The sequence below is a fragment of the Rhagoletis zephyria genome, unplaced genomic scaffold, assembly GCF_001687245.7.
Source record: "Rhagoletis zephyria isolate East Lansing unplaced genomic scaffold, Rhagoletis_zephyria_1.1 Rzeph_scaffold_04620, whole genome shotgun sequence".
Taxonomy (NCBI): domain Eukaryota; kingdom Metazoa; phylum Arthropoda; class Insecta; order Diptera; family Tephritidae; genus Rhagoletis; species Rhagoletis zephyria.
In genome coordinates, this window is record NW_016161703.1 from 18,773 (window position 1) to 38,822 (window position 20,050).

General features: G+C 36.9%; 1 protein-coding gene across 1 annotated transcript in view; it reads left to right on the top strand.

The window, feature by feature from the left end:
• The window catches only part of Rab19 (RAS oncogene family member Rab19), a 36,646-nt gene extending 18,274 nt beyond the window's left edge, over nucleotides 1–18,372 (top strand). Inside the window, exon 3 of the mRNA XM_017626440.1 lies at nucleotides 18,079–18,372. Coding sequence (XP_017481929.1) covers nucleotides 18,079–18,356 — 278 coding nt within the window. The 3' untranslated portion in view covers nucleotides 18,357–18,372. The remainder of the gene's footprint in view (nucleotides 1–18,078) is intronic.
• The last annotated feature ends 1,678 nt before the right edge of the window (nucleotides 18,373–20,050 follow it).

Here is a 20,050-nt window from a genome sequence, read left to right on the forward strand (position 1 = left end):
TTTTTTTCACCAGAGATAGTCAAAGTTGGGGAACAAAATATCAAAAAGTTAAAAATCCCAAAATAGTCCTAATTTTATAATAGTTCCTTAATATATTTTAACTACATTGCATTTGAGTATGGAGAAGCAACTTCTCAAGTTTGGGAGGTTACTTCTGGGACACCCTGTATATATTTTTGATGATTTGAAGATTTTAATTCGACATTCTTATGACCAATTTTGATACTTTATTTAATGCCACAAAATCCCAACACTGGTTATAAAACAATATAACGAAGTTCCAATTGTGTTTTTGTTAAAAAACTGATGGTTTTTTATAAACATATGATCTCTAATTTTATCAAATTAAGTTTAACTGCTAAATTATAAAAGAAATTTTTTTTCATAAGAGTTTACAGAATTTAAATGATTTAGCAAAATTCTAGCGATTATTGTTTATTAATCTGGCGGAAACAGAAATGGCAACACTGGTGGTGAGTACCGACTTGCTTGCGCGCATATTAGTTGTTTTCTAATTCACTTTTGCATTGCAGCGTTCAGTTGGTCGCAAATTTTTAAAGGGAGGGGTTGTTCTTGCGCAGATAATTTTTCGTTAGAAATTTGCTTGGAAAAAAGGACAACCATGCGCAAAACAACCTTTTTATATGACGGTTTTCTGCCGACTGAGCCTAGTAGCAGCGCTCGGCTCTCTTATTTACGAACACATGCGCAAGCAAGATAGGTTACACGTTATTGTTCGCCAGTATGAATTAGCACATATTATTTTTTACATATGTACAGAGGTGGGCACTACCACAAACAAGCGTGAGCTAAAAGTGAGCATGTGTTAGTGTACCTAATTCATTTTGCATGCTGTCGTGTTCTCATCGATGCGCTCTCGCTTGTATACGTACACGCAACGCTTACGCTCTTTTAGCACCTGCTAACTCTCTGCCCTTGCCTGCATATGTATAATCAATTTAAACTTTATTGATTTATTAATAAAAAAAAATTAAATTGGTCGGCATTTCATGATGTTGAATTATTTTTAATAAATAGTCTACAAATATAGTTAGAAATTGTTCCTCTATAAACAAAGAGGTGAATATAATAGCCTTTGGCAATATACATTGCATAAAAGGGGTTAATACACGTACACGGCTATTGCTTACCCTTTCGGTTTTAAATTTTTATCCCGCATCAAGCACCTGCTTGCCCGCGCTGCTGCGCACGAGCTGTTCTGCCGCCCATCCCTTATCTACAGGGTTGCATTAGTATTAATCTAGTAGGTTGTCACAAATTTAACTCGAATTTAAATTTTATTTTAAGTTTTCAGCAAACGAATAAAAGTATAAACATTTATTCAGTAGTCCCAACGCATACGTTTAACAGAAAATTTTAGAAGCAGTATAATTTGCTCCCATGTTGTATGTGAAGTTAATTGAATGTAGGCAAAGGGGGACTAACTGAAAATAAGGCAGCCAATAAAGCCAAAATTTACAGTAATGTGGTCTACTGACACTACTACTAAAAATACTTTTTTTATACCATGTACAATACTACAAACACTAGCAACAGACAGTCAACTCAACTGCTGTAACATACATACATACGTACTATAGCTACTGCTTCATTGAAACGCTATCTCGAAACAAGAAGCAGCTAGAATTTGAAATTTTACGGATTTTTAATTGTGAAATAAAACAGAATCATTCCTATCAGTCCGATTTTGGATCCATTTTTGTCGAACTTTTGCTCGGTTCGGGCGCAGCGTGTACAATGTCAGGGTGGGGTTCCTTGAACAAATAAGCTACCAAACAATAAAAATAAGATGTGTTTTATGACAAGGATATACCTTCTAACTTAAAACTCAAACTTATTAGACCAATTTCTCAGAAAAATTACGTGACAGAACAAAACTGTAAACTCAACCAGCCACCGACGTAAAACCGTAGTCCGTGTCAGCTGACACGACCTATCTTCTGGGATTCTCGTGTAAACGAAAACTCACCACCGCATGAAGGAGGCTCGGTGGCTTATAACCTCGGCCCCTCCAGGACGGCCTATTTCTATCTATTCTGACAGCCAGGCTGCTATCAGATCTCTCAATTCTAACGAAGCAACGTCCAAAGTAGCCATCGATTGCAGGAAGACACTCAACCTGCTGGCATCAAAGTGCTCCTTGGTTGTTGTATGGGTCCCTGGACATAGGGACATCCCTGGCAACTACCTAGCCGACGAGCTGGCAAGGAGGGGGACCTAACCTCCTGCAAACACAGACTAAAGGCGAAACTCGTTGAGGAGGTAAATATAAGGTGCCCTGTGGAAACCACCTGCCATACTACCAGACAAATTTGGCCAAAGATTGATGTATAGCGATCCATAGCTCTCGCCCGGCTGGACCGCTCCACTCTCAGATTAGTAGTCGGGGTAATCACCGGATACTGCCTGATGGGCACACGAGACGAGGAGGAGGTGGAGACCATCGAACACTATCTCTGCCATTGTCCCGCCCTGGCCAACATGCGCAACCAATTCTTCAACTTTCTAGATTGTTTAGCCGATTTGAACTCGGCGAATGTTCTCGACTTTTTGTATTATATAAAACGCATTCGGTGGTTCAATTACTAAGGAAGGGAAAGAAACAAATGGCCTCGGCCAGTGGTATCACAACGGGCTTTTCCAGCCCACGTGTGCTCCGCACTCTGCGCGGGGCGGCCACTCTAACGTAACCTAATTATATTTCGCCAGGAAACCACCAAAGTCGACAAATTCCCACGACAGCCGGTTCTACGTACCGGAATGACTCGGGTTTTACCCGACCAAGGGCGGTTGTTTCGGCGATCTAACCCCGTTTAGGTCGGTGAAGTATCAGAAGTTGTTCGTCCATACGTTTTCTCCTACTCAGGGCTGGCATCGAGTCAAACCCAGGGCCAGAAACCTACACCTGCTGTGTACGCCAGAGACGACTACACCACAACTCCACCTCTATCAAGTGCAATGCTTGCGAGGGGTGGAGTCTGCTCAGGACTACGGACACATCGGAAGTGGACCACGTCTTTTGTGGCCCCCTGTTGCTCTAACAGAGCAGCCTCCACGGCTAACCCCAGTCCATCTGAGCAGTCCCACACAAACACCACAGCACAACAACATAACACAAAAGACCACACCACAACGGCTACAGACTACAGAACACACACAACCACACCACCACCCACACGCCGCCGCCAACAACTCCTGGTTCCTCCTACAATCTGCACGGTATGTTAGACCAGGATATTCCGTACTGTGACATCAGTCAAGTGCAATACCTGCCTTGGCTGGTGCCACTTTAGGGCATGCTCAGGTCTGCGCACCACGCAAGATTGGACGAGGAACTTCGATGGCCCGTGTTGCGCTGCTCGGTCGCAGACCTCAACTGCGACGCCTCCCGCTACCACCACAGGGCGGCAACCACCTCAGCAGCGCACACAGCTAACTGCGGCACGACCACACCCGTCCCTCACACCCCGCATCGCCACACGTCTCCCGAACCACATGAAGCTCCTTTAATTTAACTGTAACGGGCTACAGAGCAAGATCGAGGAGATAACCGTCTTCATGGGAAGGCATGGCATATTGATAGCTGCGGTCCAAGAGACGAAGTTGAACAGTAATTTAACACTGTTGAATTGTGCTGGGTACAACGTGCACCGTCGAGATCGCGAGCGGGATAATGGCGGTGGCTTAGCGTTCATTACGCACCACACCGTGCAGTATCGTCTTATCGAAGCAGACATCGACCGCAGGGATACCACCCTAGAATGTCAGGGCATTGCTATCCGGTGAGGCGATGTGGAGCTCGAAATATTTAACGATTATATACCCCCTGTCACCTGCTGCCCGCCAGGATATCACCCTGACATAGGTGCGCTCCTCAGAGGTGAAAACCGTATGGTAGTAGGCGACTTTAATGCGCAACACGATCTTTGGCACTCAAGCCTGTCAAACGATCGTAGGGGAACTGACTTGGCTGAGCAGATAGACGATTCGACATTCTGCACAATGAACGACGACGCACCCACTAGGATTATGGGCAGCTGCTGCAGCTCGCCAGATATAATAATAGTCAGCGCTGGTCTGATAAACAGCATATCATGGCGACCTATGCTGACTTTGGCATCAGACCATCTTCCGACTTTGCTATCTACCGACTTTGCTATCTACCGACTTTGCTTCCGCGGAGCACCGAACATATATCAACTTTTCTAAAGCTGATTGGAAAGGCTTCGCGGAATTTACTGAANCTACAGACGGTACAAAACACAGCACTTAGGACAGCGACCGGATGCCTCCTGATGTCACCAGAACACCACCTCCACGATGAGGCGAAAATGCTCCCAGTTAGGGAGCACAACACGATGCTCTGCAAGCAGTTTCTGGTTGGGAGCCAGAGATGTAGCCACCCAAATAGACAGCTGCTTGCAGAGGAGCCCTCGCCGAGGCACGTCAGGAGGCATCTATATGAACTGACGGACGAAGTCCAGAGGTTCATTAAGCAACCGCTCACTGCAACAGGCTAAACTCCTACCTAAGTAGGCTAAATGCGGATGTGCCGAACGAATGCCCGGCATACGGAGAGACCCCTCACGACTTGAAACTTCTCTTCGCATGCCCGGAAAACCCCACACCCCTAACGGCGACGTCCCTGTGGACCGACCCCATAGAGGCTGAACGCTTCTTGGGGCTGCCGTTAGTGGAACTCGACGACAACGACTGAGATATCAGCCGATCTGGGCGGGGGTGTTGTAGCCGCTACAACAACAACAACAACAACAAATTTTATACTAAGAATAAAAGCATAGCCATGCGTAAGCTCTTCACGGGAACAAATGTCAAAAATACATTCTTTGAAATAAAATGTTGGTTTGACGTTTTTTATTTCCATATAGAATAGAGAAGTGCAGGAATAAAAACTTTGGAATAAAATTAAACACAGGATGTCCCTGCTGTATTCCAGAAAAAAATTTTTTTTAAGCAAGATTTCAAAAAATGGTAAATTTTAATGGAATGAATAAAAAATATATGTGAAAATATGTTATTTATTATTATTTTATGAAATAATACGGGTTTTTAACTTTCGAAAGAAGAAATAAAGACCTGCTCATATTTTACACTTTTTGGAGTAATGCGTTGTTTGCTAATGCGTAAAATCTTTTTTTAATTTTTTGTCAGTACCATCAGATCTGCACGATTCGTTCTGTTTTCAAAAATGAAGTGCCAGTTTAAAAAGCTTGACCTGTAGACAATAGAGGTTTAGTTTTGTTAACGAGTTGCCAAATGGCAAAAAGTTAAATTAAAATTTTTAATAAGTTAAATGAATTATTAACAGACGGGTATCTATTTGAATGTGTATGAAAAGGGTTTATTTCTTAACTACAAGTAGAATTTAGAATTATAATGGAAATAGTTCTATTCTTAGAATGTTTAACTTTTTATGTGTGCTCCTCCTTAAGTTATTTGTTTTTGCTTGAGCTTGAGGCCGTTTTTAATGACAAACTTATGGTGAAAAAGCAACAATAATTTTAAAAAATGGTAGAAGTGATAGCTATTTCGGAAATCACCACATGTTCTCATCAGACTTCTTTCAGTAGGATTCGAACCGACGATCCCACTGACTCAGCCAGTTGCCTACGCACTGTGCTAAGTTCGCCTTTTAAATTCTTGTTACTTTTTCCACTATTTCATTTGTTAAACCAACTACTATCAAGCGCAGCTATTCCGCTGCAATTCACACTTGATCATGTGGTTGTAGGTTTTGTTGGTTTTTGTTAATATGTCTATTATTAGAATGTTTATCTTTTAGGTGTCCTCGTCCTTAAGTTAATTGTGTTTGTTATTTTATGGCCTTATAACAATTATATTCAACAATTTTTATTGAGCTTGAGGCCGTTTTTAATGAAAAACTTATTGTGGAAAAGCAATAATAATTTGAAAAAATGGTAGAAGGGATAGCTATTTCGGAAATCCCCTTATTTCCTCATCAGACTTCTTTCAGTAGGATTCGAACCGATGATCCCACTGACTCAGCCAGTTGCCTACGCACTGTGCTAAGTTCGCCTTGTAAATTATCGTTGCTTTTTTCCCACTTTTTCATTTGTTAAGCCAGCACAATCAAGCGCAGCGTCGGTTCGAATTCTACTGAAAGAAGTCTGATGAGGAAATTTGGTGATTTCCGAAATTGCTGTCACTTCTACCATTTTTTCAAATTATTGTTGCTTTTTCACAATAAGTTTTCATTAAAAAAGGCCTCAAGCTCAAGCAAAAACAAATAACTTAAGGTGGAGCACACATAAAAAGTTAAACATTCTAAAAATAGAACTATTAACAAAAATCAACAAAACCAACAACCGCATGATTAAGTGTGAATTGCAGCGGAATATTAGGCGACGTCTTACTAAATATATCCCAACATAAGTTTTGGAAAACAGATTACAAAAAATTGTTGGTTCTCTCAAAATAAACCATCTCATCATAAAAAAAAATTATTTTAAAAATAGTTCTTGAAAAACCCCCATTTTTTTAACCACGTTTTTTTATAAAGAATTAAACAAGATGATGTCATAATTTTAAATCCCTAATCTACTGGTCTTCACTATGCAAAGCAACTTCAAAGGTTCAACTGANATTTTAAAAATAGTTCTTGAAAAACCCCCATTTTTTGAACCACGTTTTTTTATAAAGAATTAAACAAGATGATGTCATAATTTTAAATCCCTAATCTACTGGTCTTCACTATGCAAATCAACTTCAAAGGTTCAACTGTTAAGAGCTAAGTTAGCTTTAGGATAATCTTGACCATCTTATATATAGAAATATTAAGCCCGTTTCTTAAGCTTTAAAATGATGATGATGAAGTCTCTACGAGGGGCAGAACCCGAGATATAACGATTTGAAGGAGTATATTATTAGTCAGAATCACGAAAAAGGCAAACTTTAACAGATCATATCTCCAAAGAAAAAAGCGAAAAAAAAATTCCTCGAACATATGTTAGCTTATTTCATGTATAGAACCCATAAAAAAAAATTTGAAGCCAATCGAAAGATATAACTCTAGTTAAAATTTACAGATGCTTACAAGAGTATTAGGATGACTAACGATTGTTATAATAGGTTCGTATTCTACTCAGAAACGTACTCATCTAAATATTTTGATGGTCTACGATTCCGAGTTGATTTACGTGTCGGAGAGGATTAGTACTCAGGTTTCGATACTTGGGGATGATCAATTACGTTCGGTAATTCTGAGTTGCCCTCGTCGTTACATATCCGCTTCGGATCTGGATCAATTTCTAACAGCCGCACTCAGTGCCGTTTAATGATTACTTAAGGTGTCCCTCAGTAACGATTTGAAAAAATTCCCTCTCAGAGTCAGTTAATGATTCGTTAAAGGCATTTAATGAACATTAAAGTTAAGTAAGCAAAAACCTTTACTTAACTTTTTAACGAATGATTTTGGAATTTTTTGTTTGTTTTCAATAAATTTCAATTCCGATAGCGTTGCTGTAACAGTGCCTATGGCCCAGTGAGCAGAGCACTTTCGTGCCATTCAAGAGATCCGAGTTCAATCCTCCGCAACGAATTTTATTTTAATAAAATTTTTTTTAAGTTTTATTGCTTAGAAAATTCACATTTTTTATTTTATTTAACGTTTGACAACTTTTTTGATTCATCTTTTTTCTTTTACTTTCAGTTTCTCAAATTTTTACTTTTTCCTCTTTTTTCATTTCGTTTAGTTTTTAGAAAACTTATTACCAAACGATAAATATAATAACACTATTAGCACAACTTTCAATTAGTTATTCGAAACATGATACAAAAAAGAAGGTAGTTTCAATAAACAACTTTTGACGGATAATAAAATTTTTTGAAGTTTCATAAATTGTGAGTATTATCAACGGCCTTGCCACTTTGATAATATTAAAACAATAAATTGGAGTATTTTCCTTCACATATTTATACCAATGTAATAATATTTCAAATCAAAACCCATTATCAGTGCTTGGGATTGTTTTTACTTACGTAGCTCGCACTATTTTTATTAAAAATATATAAAATATAAAGCAGAGACCCAGAATAATAATTATTTTATTGTTGGCTTTTTAAATAGGTCATCAAAATATTCGCAAGAATTATAAGTCTTTTGATAATAATTATGTGTGAGAAATTTTTTTAAGTCATCGATAACTATTGTTTTAAGACTTATAAAATAGAAGTCTTTTTAAAATAATTTCCAGCGAGATAAATATTTTTAAGTCTTCAAAGACTTTTATTTTGAGACTTATTTTGAGACATATTTATCTTAATATAATGATTTTTGATTGACTTTTATTCTTTTCTCTTATAATATTTAGTTATGTCTCTGTTATAAAGTATTAAAGATGACCATGGTAATTGTTCTTTTTATTTTATAATAAAAACCACGCGCAATACTGTTATTTTTTAATTTTCTTATTTTGAATACAATCTTCCGATTTAAAAATCTAATTCTAAAGAATATTCTTTGCAAATAAAACCTTTTTATATTTTGGCTCAAATTTAATTTTAATTTCTCATGAGATTTTGCAAAAAAAAAAATATATGCAAAAAACCTGAAGTCGACTTGAACAGACCTCTAAACAATGAACATATCGTCGTTTAAAGTACAAAGTCTGAAACGTAGTCATCAACCCCATTTACGAAATTATGTAGCCGGCATAATTTTCAAGTCCATTATATTCCACATCTTTGAATGTACTGATAAAATCTTCTGCTTTGAAAAAAAAATTTCTTCCAGTGATCAGGTAGCATGAATTTGATGAAAAGTCACAATTTTATTAAAAGTCAAATGGTTAACAACAACAACGAATGTCATTAAATGGAACTACCTTCTTTTTTGTATCATGATTCGAAATACAGAAAACGGCTTTCAAGATAGCCGAAATATAAGGACTTTTGTCTCTCGAAAGACTGAGGTGAGTTGAAAGACAGATGCCAGAATTGGCCTGTTATTGGTCTTGTTTGTCTTTTAGCAAACAATTTAATTTAATTTAAAAAAATTTGTTTCCTTTTTAAAGTAATAAAATCTATAAATCAAAAGAAAAATTGATCAAAAAAGTAAAAAAATCAATAAAGATAGTTTATAAAAAATAAATAAAAAGGAAACAGAAAATGTTCCTGCCTTAGGACTCGATCTCGGATCTCTCGAATGGCACGCCAGTTCTCTGTTCACTCAGCTATTGCGACTGTTGAGGCAGCGCACNCAAAAAAGTAAAAAAATCAATAAAGATAGTTTATAAAAAATAAATAAAAAGGAAACAGAAAATGTTCCTGCCTTAGGACTCGATCTCGGATCTCTCGAATGGCACGCCAGTTCTCTGTTCACTCAGCTATTGCGACTGTTGAGGCAGCGCACATACATATTTTTATATTTTATTTCAAACTGAACGAAAAAAGTGAGTGATGCCACAAAAATGAAGGGCCACAACTGGGGCCATACTTAAATTTTTTATTTCATAATTTTTAACTCTGTGAGGAAACATTAATTAACAGATTTACCGATCATTAGTTAAGTGCCCGTTAGAGCTAATTTAAGCAACGTTTCTGAGTGCGGCTGTAAGTCTGTTTCATTCCTCCTGCGGCGTTTATGTATGTTGTGTTCGACTGCTTTCGTCGGTAGTAATGCTGGAATTGGATATTATTGTAAAGCTGGAAGTTGACTTTGTTGTTGACCCGGTAGTGAATTGTGTCGAAATGAAACTGAATCTTGTTGAACAGGAACTGGATCTTGAATCTCAGCTGTCATATTGCTTTCATAAAATGGCATTGTATTTATGTCTTTCCTTGATACGCTCGTTGGGAGTAGCTGGTTTATGAAGGTGTACCCGTCATCTAGTTTTACAACATAATGAAGATACTCCAACTTCCTGATAATTGTACCTAATTTCCATTGCGGTTTGTTGGGAGTGTAATATCGGGCTTGAACCCTATCTCCCACACTTAGTTGTCTAGCGCTCTTAACACCCTGGCAGGATTTCAGGAGCTTGACGGGCCTTAGTGAGTCTAGGCGGCTACGAATTTGTCTATGTAGGTACATCTCTGATGGGCTCTTCCCGTTAATCCAAGGCGTAATGCGGTATTTAAATAAAATTTCTCTCACCTTGTCTGTCATAGATAACAATTCGTTTAACATTGCGGCTAAACTGTTTTTGAGAGTTTGTATGCTCCTCTCCGCCAGCCCGGTTGTGGCTGGCTGGCCTGGCGCTATAAATTTTTGGAAAATACCTGAATTTTGGCAAAATGTTGAAAATTCGTCACTTTTGAAGATCGTTGCATTATCGGATACCATGAGCTCTGGATATCCGTTTCTGGAGAAGATGTCACGAAGATGTTTAATGCTTGCTTGCATACGCCAATTTCAGCCCACTAAGATTTTACATCTATTACTACTAGGAAGAAGGGACCTATGGTCCTGCGTAATCAATTTGGAATTGCCTACGGGCTCTTCCCACGGGTTTAACGTAGCTTTACTTGGACTGTTTGTAGTGAAAACACAAGCAGCGCACGCTCGTACATATTGTTCGATATCCTTGCCGATCGATTTCCAATAAACGTATTGCCTGGCAAGTTGTTCCATCTTGGTGATGCCTACATGCGTGTAATGTAGTTCTTGTAAAACGGCTTGTTGAAGTGTCTTCGGAATTACTGCCCGTTGTCCTCTAAATATTACATTTTGATCAATTGTAAATTCAGAATCTTCACATTTGTTATGCTGAAGTCCTCGTAACAGTTTCGAAAGGACTTCATCTTTACTTGTTTCAGTCCGGATTGTTTTCAAGTTTAATTTAGTCGAAGAAATGCGTTCCACTGTTGCGTGGCATATTTGATGCACTTCTTGGTCGATGACATTTATTTCCGTTGTATTTAGTAGCACCGTCGCTCTTGATAAGCAGTCGACGTTGCAATTTTCAGTGGCGGGCTTATGGATGATTTCGTAGTTATGTATATCCGGATAGAAATGCGGCATATCATTGCAGAAGGTGCTGAAGTCATTTGCGGTATTTTCGAGTGCTGATGAAATATCCTTACTAAAAGTTGATTATCCGTTACAACTTTAAATGTTTGTGGCGTACACCGAAAAAGATCGCCAGTGCTTCTCTGTCCAGCAGCGAATAGTTTCAAGCAAGTTGAAGTGGGATTTCCGGGTTATGCAGTGTTAAGACTCTATCGCTGGATATTTCTTGTTTTAATAAACTAAAGGCATTTTGGCATACGCTTGACCATCGAAACCTTTCTCCCTTAATAGTTTTCGTAGCGGGGTTGTAATAGTTGAAATGTTCGGTATAATATGTGACCATGCCAAGGAATCGACTTACCTCTTCAATTGAGTGTGGTTCCAGCATGTTACATGTACATGTACAATTGCGGCCACCTTAGCCGGTGATTTCAACACTTTATTGTGCTGAACAACGTACCCCAAGAACTCGATACTTGTGGAGAAGAATACATTTTGCATAATTTAAATGAAGGTCAAATTTCTGCTTTAGGCACTTTTTTAGGTTATTTTTACATTCTTGTACGGACTCTCCGTGTATCACGATGTCATCAAAATATGATTCAGTTTTGGGTACATCCCGTAGTATGTGGTCAATTATTCGATTAAATTCCGCCGGGGCAGTTTTGATACCAAACGAAAGTCGATTCATCCGGTAAGTTCCCCGATGTGGCGAAATTGTTTGAGTGATGCTTGACTGCTTATCAACTGGATTGTGAAGATATGCCTTATACAGATCGAGCCGACAAAAATACTTCGAATTCCGCAAACTGTTGAGAACCTCATCTATTTTCCGAATTGGGTAGTGTGCATTAATCAAGCGTTTATTCACCCCTACCTTGAAGTCTACGCATAAGCGGACTGCTCCGTCTGCCTTTGGAATTACGACGAGAGGAGAACCCCAGTCGCTGTTTGTAATTTTTCTAATTATGCCCGCTCTTTCTAAATGATAAATTTCCTTGTTAACTCGTTCTGTTAATGTGTGCGGCACCCGTCGCTCCTTCACGTATACCGGCGTTGCACCTTCACGAATCTTGAGCGACACCTCGTAATTTGGCACGCAACCGATTCTTTGTTGGAAGATATTTTGAAATTCAGAAACGATGTCGTCAATGTCGGTAACATTAACTTGTTGCACTTCTGCTATATTAGTTACTTTGGATTCTTCCGGGTCCGCAATGTTTATGAGCAGGTTCCGGATTCACGATCTACCCATTATAGGTGCGCAATTGTCAGGAACCACGTATAGTTCCTCCTTGGCTGACCTGCCGTTGGCTTTTACGTTAACGCATGCTTTCCCATCGGGTCTAAAGGTTGCCTTGGTGTACGTTTTGAATATAAGATTTGTTAGTTTGAGACGATCGCGCAGATTTAGTTTGTTGAAGATGCCTCGTGGCAGGAAAGTAAATCCTGAGCCTGTGTCAACTTCGAATGTTATTGATTGACCTTGTAACGTTGCCGTAATAACGCACTGAACTGGAAACTTGCAGTACATCTCGACGCAAACGTCGTAGTCGATGTTTTGAATCTGATGTACCTTTTTAGTTGACTTACTTTTCCCGAGGCGAGTTGAAATGCACACTTTGTTGACGTGTTCTGATTTGTTACAGTGGGAGCACCACAGGTTCGACTTGATGACGCGGCACTCTTTTGTCATGTGGTTAGACCTCCCACATCGGATGCACAGGCCTTCCATACCCAGTTCTTTGTAATTAAGTTTTAAGGGCTTTGATGATGGGTTGGGGCCTCGATTTAGAGAAATAGAGGTTGCGCCCATCTCTTGCACGTGCGATTTGAAATAAATTTGCACTCGTTTATTTCAGCTCGTAAGGACTCCACGTACTCAGTTACGGGTTGCCCTTCACGTTGAAATTTTGATAGAAAACGATGTTGTGCAACTAACAACTTCGCACTAATTCTTCATAGGTTATGTCGCCCGGAGTATTCGGTGCTGTTAATGCCGTAACCGTATTGAAAGCTTTTGCTCCTATTGAGTTCAGCAGAAGTTTTTCACAATATTCTTTATCTGCTTTAATAGTGTTCATTTCGATATAGTTTTCGAAACGTTAAATATAATTTTTGAAAGATTCCTTCGATTAATCGAACGAATCGAAGTTCGGAACAATGACGGCTGTCGCTGGTGTTGTGCACGCTGCGTTTGCGTTTGATGTGAGTTTCAGGATTTCACCCAATAATTGCTGTTGCATCGCTAAACATTCCGTAAATTGGGCGCCGCCCATGTTAATGCCGAATTTTCCTTTTACTCGTCGCCAATCTCTTGTAGAAATTAGAAGTGCCTTATTTGTATAAACTTGCTATTCTATTGCAAAAACGGAAACTTCTACACGTCTGTATAATAAAAGTCTAATTCACAAGATAAAAATATTACTCACAGCCAACTTGCTGTTATTACTAATAGCGGGGTTACAATAGATCGATTTACTAATAGCAGGGTTACAATACTTCCTTATCCAACTTAGAAAAGATAAAACAGACTTCGCGATTTTTGTTACCGATGACGTCGATGTGATGGGCACACGCCAGAAATTACACGGCCTTGTAAAAAATTGTTCCTGCGTGGTTCAGTTCCACAGCTCTTATTATCTTACACCCCTATTCTGCAACTCTGTAAAAATAGTATGCTGCAATCCGAATCGTATTTTCGAATTTTCGAAATTAGTAACAATGCCATGCCTAAAAACGAACGAGTAAACTTTTGTGCGTCATTTTGTACGACAACAATTCTGTGTCGGAGGCGAGATAAAAGATGTATATCGATGTGTGCTTGCATGAAATATTAGTGGCGTTCAATTAAACAGATAAATTTGCCTTTCGTATATACATACGTATATTTGTAACCATTGCTTTATATAAACGAGCAAAAAAGAATCTTTGTTGCCCCTTATCGAGAAACTTGGGTCCGGTTTAGTTATTTGTACAATGATTTTCGGTTGTTTGTCCACACGCGTAACCCGAATCCAAAAACTTTAACATCACGTCTAATCAAAGGATTACAGTTTTATTTAAAATAAATTTATCAAATTTCCGACCACTATTTAATAAATTCGGTTTACACTATGCACTTTTTTGCAAATTTCGACGTGGGTTCTGAGCAAAAATACTGTGGATAGAGTAGTGATATACACAAGAAGTGTTGTATATCTTTGACATCCGGAAGCCCCTATTCTCCGGCAACACAGAAAGGAGAATTATACTTAGCAAGGGTTATAATCCCTAAGCGCGGTCGAATGCGGAGGCAAGTGCAACAGGTGGTGGACCTAACAAAGTGCATGTTTTCAATGACTTGGAAGAAGCTGTTATTGAATTAACTGGGCATGAATCACGTAACTTTGAAACGATTGTCGTTCAAACGATACTGACAAAACGATGTCGTCAAAACACTGATTCACGCATTTGTTTTGCTGTTACGTGCTACTGTTACTGTTACGTGAAGCAAAACTGGAATTGAGTGGACCATATCGCACATACGATTCAACAATTTTTGGTTTTCATGAAACAAGACAAACTCAGCACGATATCGTCCAGACCAGAAAAGTTTGGTACTTATTCCTTTTATTAGGCTGTCGCTACCTCTGAAAAGGATATGTCGGAAATCACGCTGGTATAGCTTTTGAGTTTTTGAATGATCGCTATTCTTAAGGGAAAAATTAAAACTTAATAATAATTGTTATCTTTTGGCGAAAATATTTTCAAACAGGTGGCAACCCTCCTCAAAAATATTTCCATCAGCCATCTTTCTTAAACCTCTTTAATCTGATACCCATATTGTAATATGTCATTTATTTTATCAATGTAATTGAGTTTAAAATTTTCAAGCAACCCTCCAAATTTTTGTGATATAAACAGGGACGATAATTATTAGGAGTAAAATAATTTAAATCAGCACTTGATCATAATTTTCTGATTTTTATTTTTGTCGCTCAGAGATAATCATTATTTTTGAGTTTTATTTCTTCACTCAACGGAAATAATTATCATTTGATTTTTATTTTTTCGATCACAAATAATGATTATTTTATGATTTTAATTTTTTTCGCTCAGAGTTAACCATTATTTTTTAATTTTATTTTTCCACTTAAAATAGTGATTATTTATAAAATTTAAAAGGCAATACAGACGCAATCTATTGAAATGTTGACCTGAAAAGTTTGGTACTTATTACTTTTATTAGACTGTCGCTACCTCTGAAAAGGATATGTGGGAAATCACGTTGGTATAGCTTTTGAGTTTTTTGAATGATCGTTATTCTTAAGGGAAAAAATAAAACTTAATAATATTTATTATCTTTTAGCGAAAAAATAAAAATCATAAAATAATCATTATTTTTTAGCGAAAAAATAAAAATCAAGTAACAATTATTTTTAATCTTTATTGATTAAACTCGAAAAATAAAAATCATTGTAAATTCCAGTAGGATTTACGAACACAGATACGTGAGTATAGTTAAAATTATTTTACGAAGATTACAACTTGCTGATTTTTTTTGGTTGAAATTTATAAGACAGTCATTATTTCCATCCCTAGATATAAATGATCCTGATTATACAGAACAATAAAAAAAATATATTCAAATCGGTTTAGCCGTTCTCGAGTTTGGATGACCGTTACAAGCGAACACGACGTTTTTATATATATAGATTTGTCCGATGACAAAATATGGACATATACACTGCGTTCATTTAAAGCTCTGCGCTTTCTTTCCAGAAAATTTTGGTCGATTTTTAGTCTTTGTTGGTAAAAATGGTAGAAAATATAATATAGCTAAAAAATTGGTAGATCTACCAATAAAGCAGTAAAGTTCCTATACCAATATTTTATTCTGCTTATACTGGTCTATGGGCAAATCTAAAAAATCGGTAACCTTGGTGTTATTTAGCTTTATTTTCACTGTTGGAAACTATATGAAGCTGGTTGCTTTTGGATATAATTCACTGACGTATACTTGAAGCCTCAAACAAAATTTGGATCAATTTGCTGTATAATTTTTTAATTATAGGTGTTTAAATTAAAAAAAAAAATAATAATGAAAACAAGGGAATTTTTTATGTAATTTTTTTTTTATGTCATAACTTTTGAAGCACACCATATTCTGATTTAAAATTTAATGGGCATTTAGCACTTATCTGTACACTTCATATGTAGTAGGTACGAAAAGTGTGCATTAAAAATAACGAAATGGCAAGCAACTCGAAGTCTGTAACTCCACATTTCACCATTTTCAAAATTTTCGGTTTGTCGCGTATAGTCCTTATAACGTTACATATACCTGTAAGATGCTTCAAAACGATTTTCTCTAGAAGTGGATAAAAACCCTGATTTAGTACTTTTAATTATGCTCCTTCTTGTAGTCAGAATATTTCGAGCTTGGTATCAAATCAAAATTTTTTCGACAAAGGTTCTGATAGTTGCTCTTACTTAATAGTAGTCTTCTAAATTCAATGGCGTCCCCAGTTTTGCCCGATCGTCTTCACTTTTGGAGATAGCGGTACTTGAAACTTTGCTTAAATTTGAACTATTATATAAAAAAAACTCCCTCAGATTTGAAGATATTTTACTCAAATTTTGCACACGATTTTAGTTTAATATTTCCTTCACTATCTCTCATCATCGAAATCGGTTCACTCTAACATCTAGCTCCCATACAACTAATTGTTCAGAGACGTTGTTTTGCGTTATAACTCCTCCAATTAAGCAGGTAAATATTTCTTGTAGGTCCAATTGAACATATAGCACGCATACAATTTATTATTCAGATATGACATTAGAGTTATAGCGCAAAAACACATATCTGAGTAATCAGTTGTATTGGAGCTATATAATAAAGTGAACTCATTTCGATAATTTTAAGGAATAATTAAGGTAATATAAAAAAAAACCGGTTTGTGCAAAATTCTAGTAAAATAACTACAAAACTGAGGGAGTTATTTATAAAATAGTTAAAATTAAATCAAATTTTCAAATACCGTTATCTCGAAAACCGGAGCCCATCTGGTAAACCGGAGGATGCCATTGAATTTATAACGTCCCAATTAAGTGAGTTCAACTTTCAAAATCTTTGCTCAAAATTTACAACTTGAACAACGTAATTTGAAACCAGCTTATTCTTTTGTTTTCTATTTTATGTTTATTCCTCGTCTAAATTTGAAGCACTTGATGAAAATGAATTACACATATTAATCGATTTATTAAGAGAATACGAATAAAATGATATATAAAACATACGTATGCTCACAAGTTAAAAAAAAATTTTTTTTAGGGAGTGTAGATATTTTTTAGATTTGCCCATATATACGAAAAAATGCTTAATATAATAAAATAAAATATAATAAAATAGCTTATTTTTAGCGGTGGAAACGTATCCGAATCGACCGAAAATAGTTTTGTTCCACACGCTGTTTCGGTAATTAGAGAGATAAGTTGCTCTTTCACAAGTGTCAAAAATTTGTCAAAACGTGCTAAAGAGACCAGAGCGTGGGGAACGCAAGAAACCACATTTCGTGCCAGGAATCAACAAATCAGCTTAAAACGGTAATTTTATTATAAAATTGTTATATGTACTTATCTTATACGGCGAATAAAATTAGCAAATAGCTACATATTTTGAAACTTTATTGGTATTTTAAATTTTTGTGTTATATAAAATTTGCTTTCGGATGTAAACAGACAACAGCTGTTATGGCAATTTGAATTTGCACATTTGTGACCGAAAAAAAGTCCGGGCTGTTTCGGGCACGAAGAAGAAGACATTCGCTCTCTATTACCCATTTTTCTAGCGTGAGGAACGTTTTCTGGGCATTTTTTCCCATTTTCGGATACGTTTCCGAAGATTTAGGATGGCTGGGATTTCGCCAAGATAAAAATTCAGTAATCATAGTTTCACAGACAAATGCCAAATATGCAATAATACTATACGCAATAATCAGAACCACCATTCAATAATTAAAACAAAAATATTGTACATTTTTATTCGCCAACCATTATTACTTTTAATATTTTTCCCCCAATAGTCTATGATATAACCAAGCGATCGTCCTTTTCAAATTTACAAAAATGGATTGAAGAAGTACGACGGTACACAGCATCCAACGTATTACTCATTTTAATTGGTAATAAATGCGATTTGGAAGAAGAACGCGAAGTGGACTTCGAAGAAGCAAAGCAAATGTGCCAATATATCCCGGAAATACTTTTCGTAATGGAAACATCAGCGAAACAAAATACAAATGTGGAAGATGCGTTTGTCTGCTTGGCGACTGAGTTAAAGGTAGGCACGCACTATTTATAGGATTACAACACATATTCTCATAAATCTGCATTTGATTGTTTTTTATGAATATATTTGCGGATTGTTGTATAAGGAAATAATTGGCAAAATGAACTCCACCCTTAACTCAAGTTAGCTCTTGTACTCTTAAAAAATGACAGATTTAATTTGGGTTAATTATTTACTCCATCGTAGGTTCGATTTTCGTGAAATCGACGAAAATGCCATCACTAAACCCGAATATCTTTGAAGTTCATAGAGTAAAATTTCAGAATCCGTTCGTAATGAGTTAGGGCTCGGAATCTCATGCACTAAAAAATCGAAAATATGCGCATATAATATGAACTCAAAATTGAAAGATATGCACTCGCACAGGAAGTGTTCGACTGTCTCTTTTGAGCAAGGGTTATCGCAACCACGACAGAACCTTTTGAAGGGCAATCCAATCCATGTTTTTTTTTTTTTTTTTTTATTATTTAATATAAGTTAGGTTCGATTTTCGTGAAATCGACGAAAATGCCATCACTAAACCCGAATATCTTTGAAGTTCATAGAGTAAAATTTCAGAATCCGTTCGTAATGAGTTAGGGCTCGGAATCTCATGCACTAAAAAATCGAAAATATGCGCATATAATATGAACTCAAAATTGAAAGATATGCACTCGCACAGGAAGTGTTCGACTGTCTCTTTTGAGCAAGGGTTATCGCAACCACGACAGAACCTTTTGAAGGGCAATCCAATCCTTTCGCCATGTACCTCAACGGGCCAGTGCCGTGTGCATACTGCAGTAAGTTTGTAGGTACCGTCTTTGCTCATTCCTAAGAAAGATTTGGTTTAAAGTGGGTCGTAGAACACCCAGAACTGTCGGGTAATACTGTATGATCCTGTACGGTTCCACCTCTGCTTGGCCTTTCATATTCGCTTGAAGAATCTAGCATAATGGCGAGATCGTTGTGTAAACACCGCTTACAAGCCAAACTAGATGTGTCAGGTTTTTCTAAAACTTTTCAAAAAGAATTCTTCACTCTCATTCCTTTGGCTGCTTCAGAATTTGGGGAGCCTGTAACGTCATCAGCGTTTTTTGATTTTAGTCTTTGTAATTCATTTTGAATACTTTATTCTGTGACTGGTTTGAAAAAATTGCGCTTATAGCGAGCTAAATATACAGGTGGATATGGAAAATACGTCATTATTTTCCAGGACAACAAAGGATTTTGAACAAAATTATGTTTTCAAACTCGTTGCTGCCAACCGAATCGGATCAGAATATTGTTACTTTTTTATAATAATTTGAGTTATTGGAATCAGGTATGATAAAGGTCTCAGATATTTACGTAATTCTTACCTAATTAAAGGTCAGACCTATAGCTTTTTTAATTATTTGAGCATCAGTTCTCTTTATAGCCAAAGGTTGATCATTTCTGCTGGAAATCCCTATTGAAGGAGCTTACGTTTTGACTTAAAAAAAAAAAAAAACTAACGTAGTTTCACCACAGAAGTTTTCAGCCAAGGATCCAATGTAGATCTGTATGAAAAAAAAAATGCCCGACAAGTAAACAAAATTACTGTTTTTGAAATGTTTGCTTAAAATTAATTCCCCAAAGAGCCCCACTGGAAAAGGTTGAAACAAATATATGTAACATCAAAAACAAATACCGAAAATTTGGTTTAAAATTACAGTGCACACTTTCTTCTTTTATGTCTAGTAGCTTTT